The sequence below is a fragment of the Taurulus bubalis genome (assembly GCF_910589615.1).
Source record: "Taurulus bubalis genome assembly, chromosome: 15".
NCBI lineage: Eukaryota > Metazoa > Chordata > Actinopteri > Perciformes > Cottidae > Taurulus > Taurulus bubalis.
Window position 1 is genome coordinate 17,649,268 of NC_136603.1, and position 14,253 is coordinate 17,663,520.

A 14,253-nucleotide genomic window follows, 5' to 3' on the forward strand; every position below is an offset into this window, starting at 1 on the left:
AGACAGACTTGAATCCTCCGCTGAATTATGGAAACGAGTTTCTCTGCTGCTCTGAAAGCTCCGCCCCTTCGGCTCTTTTCTTGGGAATTGTAGTGCTTTTCATAGAGTATGTGTTACTTTCAGCACAGTTCACACTTCATTTCCCAGCAGAACTCGCGGTGCCGTCCGAGGAGTTTTATTCATGCAACTACATGAGCAGAGACTCGGCTGTCCAATCACAAACCCGTTGGGCGGTGAAATGGGCGGGTCTTCCACGAGATCCTCCAATTAGAGCGCTCCTACGACAAAACGCTACACATGTGCTCATATACTAAGATGATCCAATACTGAGCCTGTTAAACTATTGAATGACAACTGAGTTAAACGGGAAGTTTACTTAAAAAACTACTTTTATTCAGCTGTTAGTTCATTACTCAACAATACAAAAACTAGTTCAAAACACACAGAAGACGTTCGATGGATTGGTTATGCAAATACAATTCAAGTACTTATCTGTCTTTTAACAAGCATTTAAGAAGCGGAACCTTCCCAGAGATTTAAACACACAGAACAACCATTTCATCAGGTTTATGCAAAAACCAATATGATAGACACTGTACAGCCAAAATAGTAAACTCTGTATGCCGTAGTCTGCCATGAGCTCAGCAAATTAAACGTCAGTCTCTCGTTCCAAGCAGAATCTTAGTTTTCAAATATTCATTTATATTTGCAGAGCGGCAGTCCTTGTTTCGCAAGTTCATCAATCATCAACGATGCTTAGCAGACCACTCAGCGTCAGTGTGCAGGCCAATTCTTCCTCATGGCTCGCCAAAATCTGTCGCTCAAGTTCCTTCAGGCGCCGTGCCATAGATACAGGCATGGATTGAGGGCGGTCTGCTTCGTCCCACAGATCATCCGGCTCTGGCTGCTGGAAAGTAAAAACAAGGAAAATGCATGATTACGGCTTTTCGTGATGATGAATCGCTTATAATTCACAGCCACACATAAAACACTATTATCTACGACACCAAGAATGTCTGCTTGAAAAAGAAAGTCCCGGGATCACGGAGTGATGTGAGGGGACATGTCCTACCCGTGTGACAGCAGCTGTAGGTGCATGCATTATGGTGGTGGGCCTCGACAACAGAGTTGAGGAGGGAATGAAAAGTGGAGTGGACAAGTGGTCCACGGGTTCACCATCCAGCCAACGCTGAAACTGCTCCATGCACCTGTGGACAATAGAGGGAGTTAGACATGACTCGCATATTGTGGATTATTTTTGGGCCAACAGTATAACCAAAGACCTTTTTGTCACCTCGACCATCAAAATGGCGTATTCGTGAAGCACAAATTCTGGATGCAATGAAGACTTTCAACAGCACTGCTGTAGCTGTACCTTTTGCTTTCAGCCTTCTCCTCCTCCAAGCTCTTGAGCAATTTGTGGGCCAGGAGCTCTTGTGCTGTGGGAGTGTGCGTGATGTCCAGCAGGGCTGTCGGAGCCTCGACAGGCTCGACCAGACTGTTGAACAACCTCTGTCTGAGGAACAGACTGCTGGGCGTGGCACAGGCAGCTGCATCCGCACTGAGGATGGAGGACAGAGTCAAGGAGGAGTACTGCGATTGTGACTTGTACTTGCTTATGTATTCATTCCAGCAGTTTTAATGTTAACTTCTAAAAGACTGACGACACTATTTGTTCTTTAATGGCTTTCTTACCCTTCCGTCTCTTGCTGCTTCTCTCTGTGAGTTTTTCTGAGGGCCTGGGTCCATACCTCAGGTGGCTGGAAACCCTTCAATGACTCTGTGGGGAGGTAAACCAGGATCTCCCCATCGTCCGTCACGGCATCTTAAACGACAAAACAAAAAAATAATGACATACCGTCAGATATCATCAGTTTCATAGAACATGCAATTGGTTATTATTCTAAACGATAGTAAAATACATTTCCCAGATAATGTCCTCACCTTCACAGACCGGTGGTCCGGGGATCAGCCAGTCTTTTAGTTTCTGGTCTATGCAAATCACCAGCACGTCATCCCAAGGGATACCATTGAATGGACACGCATTCTCGTCGTCCCAGTTGCTCCTGGCTACCTTAGATGCGGTGGTTCGGGTGTGCTGGCCCCTGAGCCTGACCCTTTGCAGAAGGTTTTCCAAATGTGACATCAGGACAGGCCGACTGCATTGCGACACCGGTATCTGGGCAGCGTAGCGAAAAATGAAGGAGCAGAGCGCAGACCACGAGTCTAGAGAGAAAGGGAGGGATAATAAAGGGGGGAGAAGTATAATGCATGGATTATTGGTCTGATTTTGAACAGTAATGAAAGCATTAAAAAGAAAATCTGCAGAAATAAACAGCTAAATTGAGTTATCAGTCACTGACCTGTAGCAGATGGTTGCTCCCACTGTGGCAGCTGCAGGCTGAGGATGACTTCCCGTAACCAGTCAAGGTGCTTGGCAGAGTTCCAGCCCAGATGAGGGACAATGTCACGGTTTTCATGAAAGCAGAACTCTCCTGGCGGCCAAGAGAGTCTGCTCAGATCCTGTGACGACGCTTTGTCAGCGATCTGAGCCAAGACAGCGTTGTAAAGCTGAATGACCGGCACAGGGCCCTGGGGAGGAAGACGTGCGTCGACCCGGTCCTGGCGGTGAGCGTGAACTCTGGGGCTGAACTCACGACTCAGAGTGGCCTCCACGAGCTCCACCAGGGTATGACAGGAGAGCAGGATGGGTGGTGGAGCCCGGGCCAGCAGCCAACGTGTAGCCTGGCTTAGCTAGAGACACATGACAGGACAGGGGGAGAGAAGTTGTCAGACTTAGTTTTGAAACATTTCCTCTATCAAACAATCTACGTCGTGGAGTCCGAACCTTTTTGGATTAGTGGGGGTCTACTTGCTTTGGAGTTGATAAGGTGAACAAACAGTTACTCGCCAACACATCCACCAATTTGGTGCTGAGCAGGTCGTCCACAGTGTTTTTTTTTTAGAGCTTTCTAGTAAGCTAGTTTCTGACCAGACTGCTAAAATATTAGCTGACACTCATAAGGGAAGCCGAGGGGAGCTGCAGATTTAAGTAATTCCACTTTAAACGTAAACACAACAACACAACAACACTATCAAATCCCAGAAAGTGATTGTCATTAAATAAAAAAGACATTCAATGTGAAATAAATGTGTTTATATGTTTTTTTTAATGCATGTGTAGTACCTGTCTGGATCCCTGTAGGTCACTTGTGGTCTCTGGTATAAAGAAGAACGTGTACTCCGATATCAGGCCCTCAAGGACCAGTGTGTGCAGCATCAGGGCTGAGGGTCATGGAGGGACCATGAGATGGGAAAAAAAGCGTTTAACACATTTTTCCTAGATTAATTCAGATCCTATTCCTTCACTACTGCCTGAAATGCAATACAAATTCAGAAATGATTGCAGAAAATTTAACCATCTTAATTTCATCAATGGCTATTCTAATATCCCAGTGTGTGTTTGTGACCATTACTTTTAATTTTTGAAACTAGAAACTTAAACTTTTATTGCAATCGAAACAGTACCATCCAAAAAAGGTCCAATAAATACACAATTGATCTATTTATTTAATTATTTGTGTTTTTACCCACCTTCTTCGAGTTTCTGTGTATCACACTCAGGCCCTGGCACCAGAATGGCCAGCGGCAGCGGGCAGTGCCAGGCACTGGCTTGCTGTAGCTGTTTGAGCTGAAGCAAGGCGGACAGCAGAGGGACATCCTGCTCGTCGGGCCCGGCCTCGATGGTGGGCATGGCGGGAAGCAACACGATCAGAGCTCCCGTCCCCTGGAGCTCACAGCACTCCTCCGTTTTGGACAGGCTGTCTTCGGTAAGCGGGCCTCGGGACGCCTGGGGGACACCAGCAAGAAGTATTACACATAGATAAAAACTATTGTAAAAACTAACTAAAACAACAAAATGATATAGACTAATATAAAAGAGAGATATATATATATATAGGGTTTGTGAAGAGTCTGTTGTATACATCAGCAAAGTTGATTAGCTGAGATCTGTCTCTTTTTTTTTCTTAAACCGCCCATGAGCATTTAACAACATCTTAACATGACTTAACATGTCAAGAGTTGTTGTGGAAGGACTTTCCTCGAGCACCACATAATATATGAATGAGAATAAATCCCGTCCAATTAGCAGACTTTTTGATCTCTTTGTTTTGCATTTGACTGAAGTCATCGGTGTAAGCTGCCGTCTACCTTGACGCTGATGTGGACTCTGTAAGTGCGTTGTCCTTCATCCCGGAGTGTGTTGGTGACACAGAGGGTCTGCAGTCTGCCATCTAGCTGCTCCTCCCTCACCGCTGACTCTTTGTCACCACCAAGCTTCACCTCCAGCCAGTCGGACAGGATCCTGAGGACGATCGACAGGAGAGGAACACACTCAATGAAAAGTTCAGTGAACACCAGGGGCCTTCACTGAGAAGGAATTTAATCAAACCCTAAAAAGATCAAACATCCACCTGTCACCGCTGTGGTCACTGTCAGTGACCTTTTGTCCCATTGAAGTGCTGCTACTTACCTGTCTGCCAAGCTGGCTACACTCTCGTGGTCGCTCGGGAGGAGGAGAACAGCTTTCCAGAATATTCGGTCAGGAGGGTTGGGGATGTTTTCTGTCACCAGTGTTGGCAGGTCCAGTGGCTCCCACACTCTCTCACTGAGGGAAACGCCAAAAAGAGGTCAAATGCTGCTTTGCGACGCGGACCACTGACTGAATATAAACACTGATGACTTACTCAAGCAGCTTTTGATAGTAGTAGTGGACTCTCATCTGGTGGATTGCTTCTTCTCTCTCTTTCAACAATCTTAACAAAAAAAGAAATGATACATATCATATATATATATTCTTAAGATACGGTTGGAAAACAACTCTATTTGGAAAAGAACATACCTGGTACTGGAGAGGGCCAGGGTGCCGGCGTTTCCCAGGTTGACCAGACCACGGGCCAGATCTGCCATGGAGGGCTGTGCAGGGGCGCTGGGAGCCAGAGCCTGGAGTTTGAATCGAGGGTCCACACAGCAAGGAGCGGCAGGGAAACCTCTCATCTGTCTCTTCAGTTGCCGACGCACCGCTACCACATCTCGCCACCTGGTGGCACGGATGAGGGAAGAAAAGACAAAACGGTTAATAAACCGGTAGAGGAGCAAATAAAAGTACTTTTGTTTTGCTACGTTTGCTGCTGCCCCCAGCCACATGCAGTGCATTGATTTGATTCTGCGCTCCAATCAGCTTCTCCAAATTGAGTTTCCTCGCAGTGCTTAATTTTACATGATGGTGTGAATACTTCTCAGTTTCTTACCTTTTGATACACTTGTGGATGCATTGCAGCTCAGCTTCAAGGAGGTCTTCAACCAAGAGAGCAATGTCTGCATTCAATGTCTCCTCAATTAGACTGGTACAGACCTGCTCAGTGCATTTAGCTACACAGTTTGCTTTCTCTTTCACTGCCTGCCTGAAAAATGGGTGGGGGGGGAGGAAGGGAGGAAATGTCTATTTAAATTCAGTGAAACTCACAAGTGTGCCACCGGAAGACATGACACTTCATGATATTCCTCTTTAATGCCAGCACCTCTTTGCCATTCTAAGTATTCCTGGTAATCATGTAACTTCACAGCAGACAGTATTGGAATTTGGAGTTTTAAAGCCTTACTGGATCTCAGAGGTGGCGGTCTCCTTGATGGTCTCATCTAAAACCTCGTCGATGAGCTCTCTGCAGAGAGAGAAGTTGAACTGAAGCAGGAAGACCTCGTGCTCCTGCCTCCTCCTGGCACCGACAGACATGGAAAAGGAAATGGGGGTGAGCTGTGGCCAATGAAGCTACTTTGATAGTCGCTAGAAATACAGGGATCTTGATGACCGATCAAAGCGATTGGTCCTGTAGAAAAATGGAACAGGAGTTGCTTTCCGGCCCTTTTTTACACCTTTATATACGTTGGTCTGATGCTGCGAAACAAAATCTACTCACAATTCACAAAAGACTATTTTGGGTCCTGCGTTTTGGGTCAGTGTAGAAGATGCTGCTCTCTTATAGCCGAGCGTACTGACAGTGTGCTTTAAAATCAACAGGCTCTTAACGGTCAGCAGACAAACCTGGCTTCTTCAAGCTTGCTTTTCTCGTGGGCGACACGGTCTTGTTCCAGCTTGATCGCGGTGGAGGAGATCTCTTCCAGCATCTGTCCTAACACCTCACTCACCAGTGACTCCACCTGCACACCGCTCTCCCTGCAGAACCAGAGACGACAGCACAGGAAGTTAGTCATATAAATGAGTTTTACAAAACATCTCAGAGGGTCTGATCTCCACTGCATCTTCACAGAGTCATTAAATAATTAGAAGTGAAGTAAAGGCAACCCCAGTTTAAATCATGCACAAGGAAAGCTGGTACAGAATAGCTGGATGGATAAATTAACTAAACTTACGTAAGCGCTGTTGAGGCATAGCTGGCACCGGCAGCTGCTACCTCCCTCACCTCTGCTCCAACCACCTCTTCAATCACACAGTCTAGTTCAGCCATGATGTCCTGCAGGGGAGAGGGACAGGACAGTTACTGTCATACACATACTAAAAACTAAACTACAGCTAGTTCATCGTTGCTTTAATGAGCTGTAGTTAATACAGACTTCGCTCTTTTTAGCTATATTTTTGGATTACGTTGAACAAATTTCAATTTATGTTTATTTTCATCACCGACTAATCTGACAATTCTTTTTTCCATAAATTATTTGGACTCTGAACCGTCAGAGAAAAGTTTAAAATTCCCATCCGAACATCTGCTAAATAAACTAAGCGATTAATAGTAACTATTAATATTTTGATTTCAGAGTCATTTAAAAAACAGCTTAGAATAAAGACAAATTCCTAGACAGTGGTGGAAGAGGTATTAAGATCTGTCACTTTATTAAACTAACAATACCCTGATTACAGGTCAGCAAAATGTTTTAGTTTTTTTAAGAGTGTCATAGTATGTAATATGTATGGATTATTATTACAGATGCATTCATGTGTAAGGAGCACTTTAATGTCTGCGAAGTAACTACAGGTGTCAGAGAAATGTAGTTGAGTAAGGGGTTTATACTTCGACTCCTCTGACAAGCAATGGAATAAAGAATAATAAAAATTAAATACTCAAGTTTAAGAGCTTAGTGCCGAGTTAATAGTTAATGTACTCCCACCACTGTTTCTCCATCAACCAATCTACAAGACACCAGGTGGGACATCTTATGTGGTCCGAGATAAAGAGCCGAGAGATCTTGCCCACCTCATTGCTGTACACCGGCTGAGGTTTGGGTGGAGGTGACGGCGGTCTGGCAGGCTGAGGTTGAGGTATCGGCTGGAACAGCTGCTGGGTGTCTACTGGGTGGGCCGAGCCGCCATACAGATACCTGGGCTCTCCCGTCTCATCAGTAACAGCAGGAGGCAACCCGAACCCAGCATGCATGTGGGGAACCACCTGTGTCAGCAACTCAACGCCGGCTGGTACCTTAACTTCCGCCTTGGCAGCAAAAGCTGAGGCAATTAAGAAACATTATTTATGAGACTGACTCCTCATTGTCATAGACGTGATAAGATTGCATACCTATTTCCGGTGAATGTCGTTAAATTGCAGTTACCAATCAAACTGTTGTTGATTATAAAGGGGTTACATAATATATTCTTAGTATCAATCAAATGTCAAACATTAGTTACATAATGTATTACATTTTAACAGGGTCATTAATAATCTGTAACCTATTGCCTTTCAAAAGTAACCGTCCCCACACAGCTTATTTCTTCAAATTCATTTGAAGGTGGCCCTGTTCCTATAGAAGTGAAGTGTTTCCTCATAAAAATACATTCCAGTAGCTCTACAACGCAGCATAAAATAGATCAGACACATTTTTTCCCAGCTTCTCTCCGTACAAACAACGCAGTCCTGTAACTTGAGCAATACAGACTCTTTGCCAGGGCTACGGTCAGGGAAAAAGAGCACTTACCTTTAAATTGGCTTTGAGTGGACTCAGCTAGAGGGCCCTCACCGCGGTACCTGTTCTGGGAGTCAAAGCTGCAGACAGGGCAGTGTTGGAGAGGGTTGGGGAGGGGCCCTCCATTCACCACCTCTCCAAACAACATGGTTATCTTTGCGAGGATGACCTCGGACTTCTTCTGGGACAGAGGAAGATCTGGCTCCTGGTGGGCTACCCGACTCAGCTCTACCACACTGTGAACAATATTATTTAAACATATTAATATATATATTTATACTTGATGATCAAATTTGATGGTCTGTCAGACCACCAGCAGACACTCACCCATCGTTGATATTGAGGCCGTACTGCTGGATGAAGTCAGAAGCCTCTTCAGTGGTGCGGAACATCAACATCCGAACGATGTCCTCCACCGGAAACGCAGTCGATCTTGGACCCACGGTGTAGGCTGTGTTCAAGATACTCAAGGCTTTAGCTCTAACCTGCACACACACACACACACACACACACACACACACACACACACACACACACACACACACACACACACACACACACACACACACACACACACACACACTAATATTACTACTTTGTTGTTTTTTGTCCTTGTTCTTTATATTTTCCCTAAACTCAACCAACTGGGGAAGTTTCATGGTGATATACATTATATTTTTTACCCTATTCACTTGTAGTGTAATTCATTTCACAATACATATCTTTAAAGGCAGTTTTTTGTCAGGAATCTCCACTTCAGTAGCACTTACATACATCACACTTTCCAGTTTCATGCTATATTCCTTTCTATATTCTGATGGTCTTTACAGAGGGGTTTGTCCATTTATCATGCAAAGCCTGATTTATAAATATGTATTCCCAAAGACATGGCGGAAATAGATTTGTCTATGTTTATGTTCATAAGTGCTCGTTTATTTTCTCATATTCCCAAAGTGCATATCCAGATAAGTGAAATCTCTTTTGACAAGTGGAAAGCAAAATGTTTTCATTAATTAGGAAACCATCTCTGACCTGATTGAAGTATCTGTGTAGGAGGCAGCTAGCGAGGTAGGAGGCTCTTTTGACCAGCTTGAAGAAGCGCACAAAGTTGTTGCTGTTGACTGCAGCGAAGGCCTGCACAGCCAACTTCACCTCAGGGGAATTACGCACCTCTTCACGGAATTGCTGAACATCACTGCGTGGACAAGGGAGGGGAAGTATTATTTACCTGATAGGGTGAGGTGAGGCACGAAATGCAGTGAATGCAAACAAGCATGCCCCAAGTCATGAAGTAGAAGATGTATAAAATCCTTTAAGTATGGCAATTACTCGAGAAAAAGAAAAAGAAAAAAAAACAGAAAAAAAGAATACAGGTTCTCTTCAATTAATTCAATGACATTCACCAACATGTCTAATCATTTGCGCTTCCATGGACTGACCGTAGGATGTCACCGTCGTTGAGCTTCAGCAGCACGTTGTACTGGCGAAACTCTGCCTCCATAGGGCAGTATATTTGCCGCATGGCCAGGTCCTGGTACATTTCCTTGAGGCTCTGGAGACACTTTGTCATGTTCTCATTGTTGATTTTGGCGTCAAAAGCTGACAAGCGCTCCTCGCAGAGGTGGTGGGCGCAGTGCACGTGGAAGCGCGTGCACTTCTCAATCAGCGACACCGTGTGAGGGCAGCACAGGTGCTGCTGGGTGATGTCCTATGAGTGGGATATAAGGAGGAGTTGATAACAAAACTGGTATTCAAACATCATCTGCACCACTCAGCCAGGCTTCTCAAAAACAGAGGTGTGTCTGGAGCGAATTAGACATGAATTAAATTGCAGTAATGTAGTTGTCTTACAGCTGTAACAACACACTTTCTCCATTAAACTGTTGCATTGTGATTTTTTTTTAAATAAATAAAAACGTAAGTGATAAGACATGTGCAGAGAGCCGTTACCTTGCGGATGGCGCGGGTCCTGTTCCAGACTAAGTCATACCAGTCCCGGTAGTTGTCATGGCCCTGGTCCATGATCTGAGTCACCAGATAGTCCATGGTCATGCCGAGCACAGGCAGGGGCCGCAACTCATGGGGCAGGGGCTCTTCCTGGTCCGCTGATGAGCGACTGTATTCTTTGATGGCTGCCGAGTGATTCACCTAATCGGGGACAGCAGGTTACAGTTTAATCTTTTGGTCTACAGAGTCCCTCCCTCCTGTCTTTGACGTACTTGGAAGCTTCCACTTGCAGAAACATTTCTCTCTCACACACACACACACACACACACACACACACACACACACACACACACACACACACACACACACACACACACACACACACACACACACACACACACAAATGGCTGAAAATAGTCAACAAATGGAACTAGAAATAACTAAACCTAAGAATTCCACAGAAAAAAAAAAGAAGTACATATTCCTCCCTCTGAATGTGGAACATAAGCATTAAGGACGTTACCATCTCAGTATCTAGGATGACCTCGAAAACGCTCAGCTGCTTCCTTGTTTCCCTCATGTACCTCTCCTTCTCTGGACACATGTCAGGACATGTCCCCACAAACACCTTAGACAGGTCCAAGTCCGTCCTCTTGGGCCGACCTGTGTGGACAGATGATGCACTCGGTAATCAGATGTTTTTAGACATGTTAACGGGATAGTTTAGATGTTCTGAAGTGAGGGTTGTATGAGGTATACAAGGTATGTATATAAGGCATGCTTTCATGGCTGCAATAGATTTGTGTAAGAGCGGCGGCTTAACCTTGACGCAAGATCTTGTCCCTCTGCTCCAGGAGGCGGAACTTGTCCTCAGCGGTCTCAGCCACCTGGCCGATGAGGTGGAGGAGGGAGGAGGGGACTGGGCGCTCCGAGCTCTGGGCCTCTGTGCGGCTCTCTCTCTGGGGTTCAGTGTCAAACTGCAGAGACTTGGCTATTGGCGACTTCTTTACCGGAGAACTGACACATGAAAAGACAGTCACAGAACTACAGTTACTTTTTCTATCCGTTTGATGAAGGCATTACAACTTAAGTAAAATCTGTGTTATAATGACAAAGACTTTCATACAGATGCGAGTGTACTGTATGAGTGTACCTGCGGCTGAAGGACATCAAACTGCTGATTGCAGGACCTCTGAGTGCAGGTTTTCTGAGTGGGGAGGAAACAGACTTGGACTCTGTGTCCTCTTGGCTTTCTCCTTCTGCCTCCTCCTTTCCTGCTGCAGGTCTGCTCCCTTTGTCCTCTGGGCCTAATGCACAAAAAGCTATACAGTGACTCACTGCAAAGAATTAAAAGGTAATATTAAATGAACTGCTCGGGACCCTTTACATCACAAAGTCCTGATTTATAGTCACATTTGCTTTTAGGTCTGTACCTCGAAACAATTGTATCAATACAGCAGAACTGTGTCCATTGGGTGCAAGAAATTATTTCTATATTAATTCAACATTCATGTAAATATATATATTTACTCTGCTTCTTTTTCTGCCACGAGAGAAAAAGCTCGTGTCTATGTAGGTGTTTTCCTTTCTTCTTTGCCTTTGCCGCTGATGCCTGAAACAGTGACAGAATAAAAATTAGAAAAGTGTACACAAGCTAACTGCTGGGGTTGTTCCCGGCGTTAAACAGAGCGAGCAAGTCCAAACAACTTTGAAGTAAACCAACGCTCCACACCGGCCACAAAGAGCAGGACATAGCAGCCAGCTTATAGACAGCATGAGTAATGGATGAGCCGTAGTAAATGAGCTGAAAAAACTAAGGCGACCAGGCTGAGAATCGTAATCCTTATGGAGAACTTGTTTTACCCAGGGTAATTAGCAAAAAGTTAACTCACATGGTCATCAAAGTGCACTATGACCAGGTTCTTTGCAGGCCGACAGACGACCTTGCGGACTTTGCCGAAACGACCAAAGTGCTTCTCGATCACGTCCTTTCTGTTGAGGGCTGGAGGAACATCCCTGCACTGGATGACGGTGCAGTCGGCGGCACTCATGCCACTCACGCTCTCCGAGCTCTGCCTGCGTCTCGAAGGGGTTGTGATGCCGAGGTTCGAGACTGAGGCTTGTACCGAGTCTAGACAGGGTTACAGACAGACAACGGGATGAGCCTGTTCTAATAATGCCATCCACTCTTTTAATTCACTCAAGATATGGACTTGAAATTCAGCAGAATGAAGATTTCTGTCTGCGTTTCTTTTTTTATATATTCATAAATTTCACATTATTATTCCTACTAATTATAAAGGAAATTGTAAGATTCCATATAGGTGTAGAGGACTTACAACAACAACAAAAAATGTATTAAGAAAGTTCACAATTTATTTGGGTAGGCAAAAGTCATTTTGATCAGACAGAGTTGTCTTTATACAAAATGCAGGTATTACACAGTATGCACTATTGTACTTTATGTCTCACCTGACTGTTCAGCTTTTTCCAGCCCTTCCCTCGTCAGTGGTTGTGCTGTGGGTGGTGTAGGAGGTACGCCATGCTGCTGATCTTGAACATCTTCACTCTCTGGTTCCTCCCACTTTGTTGCTTGCGGGTCAGTCTCCTTTGTGGCGTCTCTACGAAGACCACTTAATGCCCTCCCGAATAAGCCTGCTGGTGGGCAGCGGGCCCTCATTAGGGGCCTCTTTGAAGCATGTCTTGGTGCATCTGCTTCTCCTGGAACATCCTCCTCCTGCTCCCCTCCTGTGGCAGGCTTTTCTGTGACAGCGCTGGAGACCAGTGGATCTTCCTTTCGCTTTGTACCTTTACCAAGTCGTGCAAATACACTTGTCCCTCCTAGGCCCTCAGGAGTGCTCCCTTTCTCTTCTGTACCAGTCTCTGCTTTAGCTTTGGTTTCACCATATGCTGGTGGCGGACCAACATTGGCTCCTCCAAAAGGGTTGTTTGTCTGGGGCTGGAGGGCGCTGGCTGAAAAATTGAAAGACGATGGGGTGGTGGGCTCGGCAGTAGATCCCTTAGTGCTGGAGGGGGCTGCTGGCTGGGAAAAGGTGAACTGCAGCGTGTTGGAAGGAGTGCCGCTATTGCCAGTTGGTACTGTATTGGTTTGAGCAGAGACAGAGGGGGCTGCAGCCGGCTGTGAGAAGCTGAAGCCCAACTGCCCAGATTTAGCCCCAGAGAAGCCAGTGGCGGTGGTGCCGCTACTACTCATGATGCTGGAGCTGGTCTGGGACCCACTGCTGCCAAAAGGTGAGCTGGACATTGAAGTAGTTTGAGGGTTAGCGGGCTCAGGACTGGCATTGAAGATGGGCTTGAACACTGCCTCGTTGGCTGGCTTGAAACTGTAATTGGATGAGCCAAAGCCTCTGCTCTGGGTCACACTCGGAGCTGTGCCAAATACACTGGTGGGGACACTGGTAGATGACGGCTGTCCAAACACAGACTGTCCAAAACCCAGTGGCTGAGGTTGTCCTAAAGCAGTAGTAGGGACAGAAGCCATCTGGGAAGTTCCAAACCGAGGCGGCTGTTGGCCAAACCCTGGTGGCTGTTTGACAAATCCCGGGGCCTGCTGGCTGAAACCTGGAGCCTGTTGGCTGTAACCTGGTGGAGCGTGCCCAAACGCTGACGGCTGCGCAAAGGAAGGGATCTGGCCAAATCCTGAACTTTGGTTGGGTTCACTAGTCTGTCCAAATGCTGCTGTAGCGCTATTACCAAAGCCTGTGCTACTCATTCCTAATGATGGCTGACCAAATGCTGGAGCCTGGCTTATTGTAGGCAGTGAGGGCGGCTGCGTAGACGGCTGTCCAAATATGGCACTTCCATGAGGTGAGGACTGACTTAAGACGGATGGCTGTCCAAACGCTGGTGATGGGAAAAAGCCAGCCGATTGGGGCTGATTGCCAGAACTTTGCTGTCCAAAAGACGGGAACAAGCCTGTCTTCATAGCGTTGCTTGGGGCTTGGAAAGCGCCACTTTGTGGACTGCCAAACGGATTGGATGGATTCATGGCGCAGATATCAGTAGGTGTTTAGTATCCTTGGTTATTTGTTGAGATACATTATTCTCACCCAGGCATTCAAGCGACAGGAATACGCAACACCGAGTCCGTCTCTCAAGTTTTCCAGTGTAACACCCTATCACGTAAAAGGCAAGCGGATACTATGAGGACAGGAATGACATGGCTCGGTCGCTAGCACGAGCTAACGACACAGACAGTGTATAAGTTAGCGACATAAAGTTTGCTCCATTGCCCTTTAAAATTGTTAAATTAACACAACCAAAAAATCCGAAGAAATACTGCAATGATCATAAGACAAAAGCCTCACCTTT

General features: G+C 45.8%; 1 protein-coding gene across 1 annotated transcript; it reads right to left on the reverse strand.

Moving 5' to 3' along the window:
* Positions 1-371: 371 nt before the first annotated feature.
* mcm3ap (minichromosome maintenance complex component 3 associated protein) lies at positions 372-13,930 on the reverse strand (the record flags this gene model as incomplete). Its single annotated transcript, XM_079231015.1, has 28 exons — positions 372-907; positions 1,073-1,208; positions 1,376-1,561; positions 1,696-1,825; positions 1,945-2,226; positions 2,364-2,754; positions 3,188-3,285; positions 3,595-3,850; positions 4,213-4,366; positions 4,535-4,669; positions 4,749-4,817; positions 4,904-5,101; positions 5,313-5,465; positions 5,664-5,777; positions 6,104-6,235; positions 6,433-6,533; positions 7,272-7,519; positions 7,987-8,210; positions 8,302-8,459; positions 9,007-9,169; positions 9,414-9,682; positions 9,925-10,122; positions 10,445-10,584; positions 10,745-10,938; positions 11,075-11,228; positions 11,452-11,533; positions 11,814-12,052; positions 12,394-13,930. 28 exons carry the CDS (start codon positions 13,928-13,930, stop codon positions 740-742), a joined length of 6,309 nt encoding a protein of 2,102 aa, XP_079087141.1. The 3' UTR covers positions 372-739.
* Between the last annotated feature and the right edge of the window lie 323 nt (positions 13,931-14,253).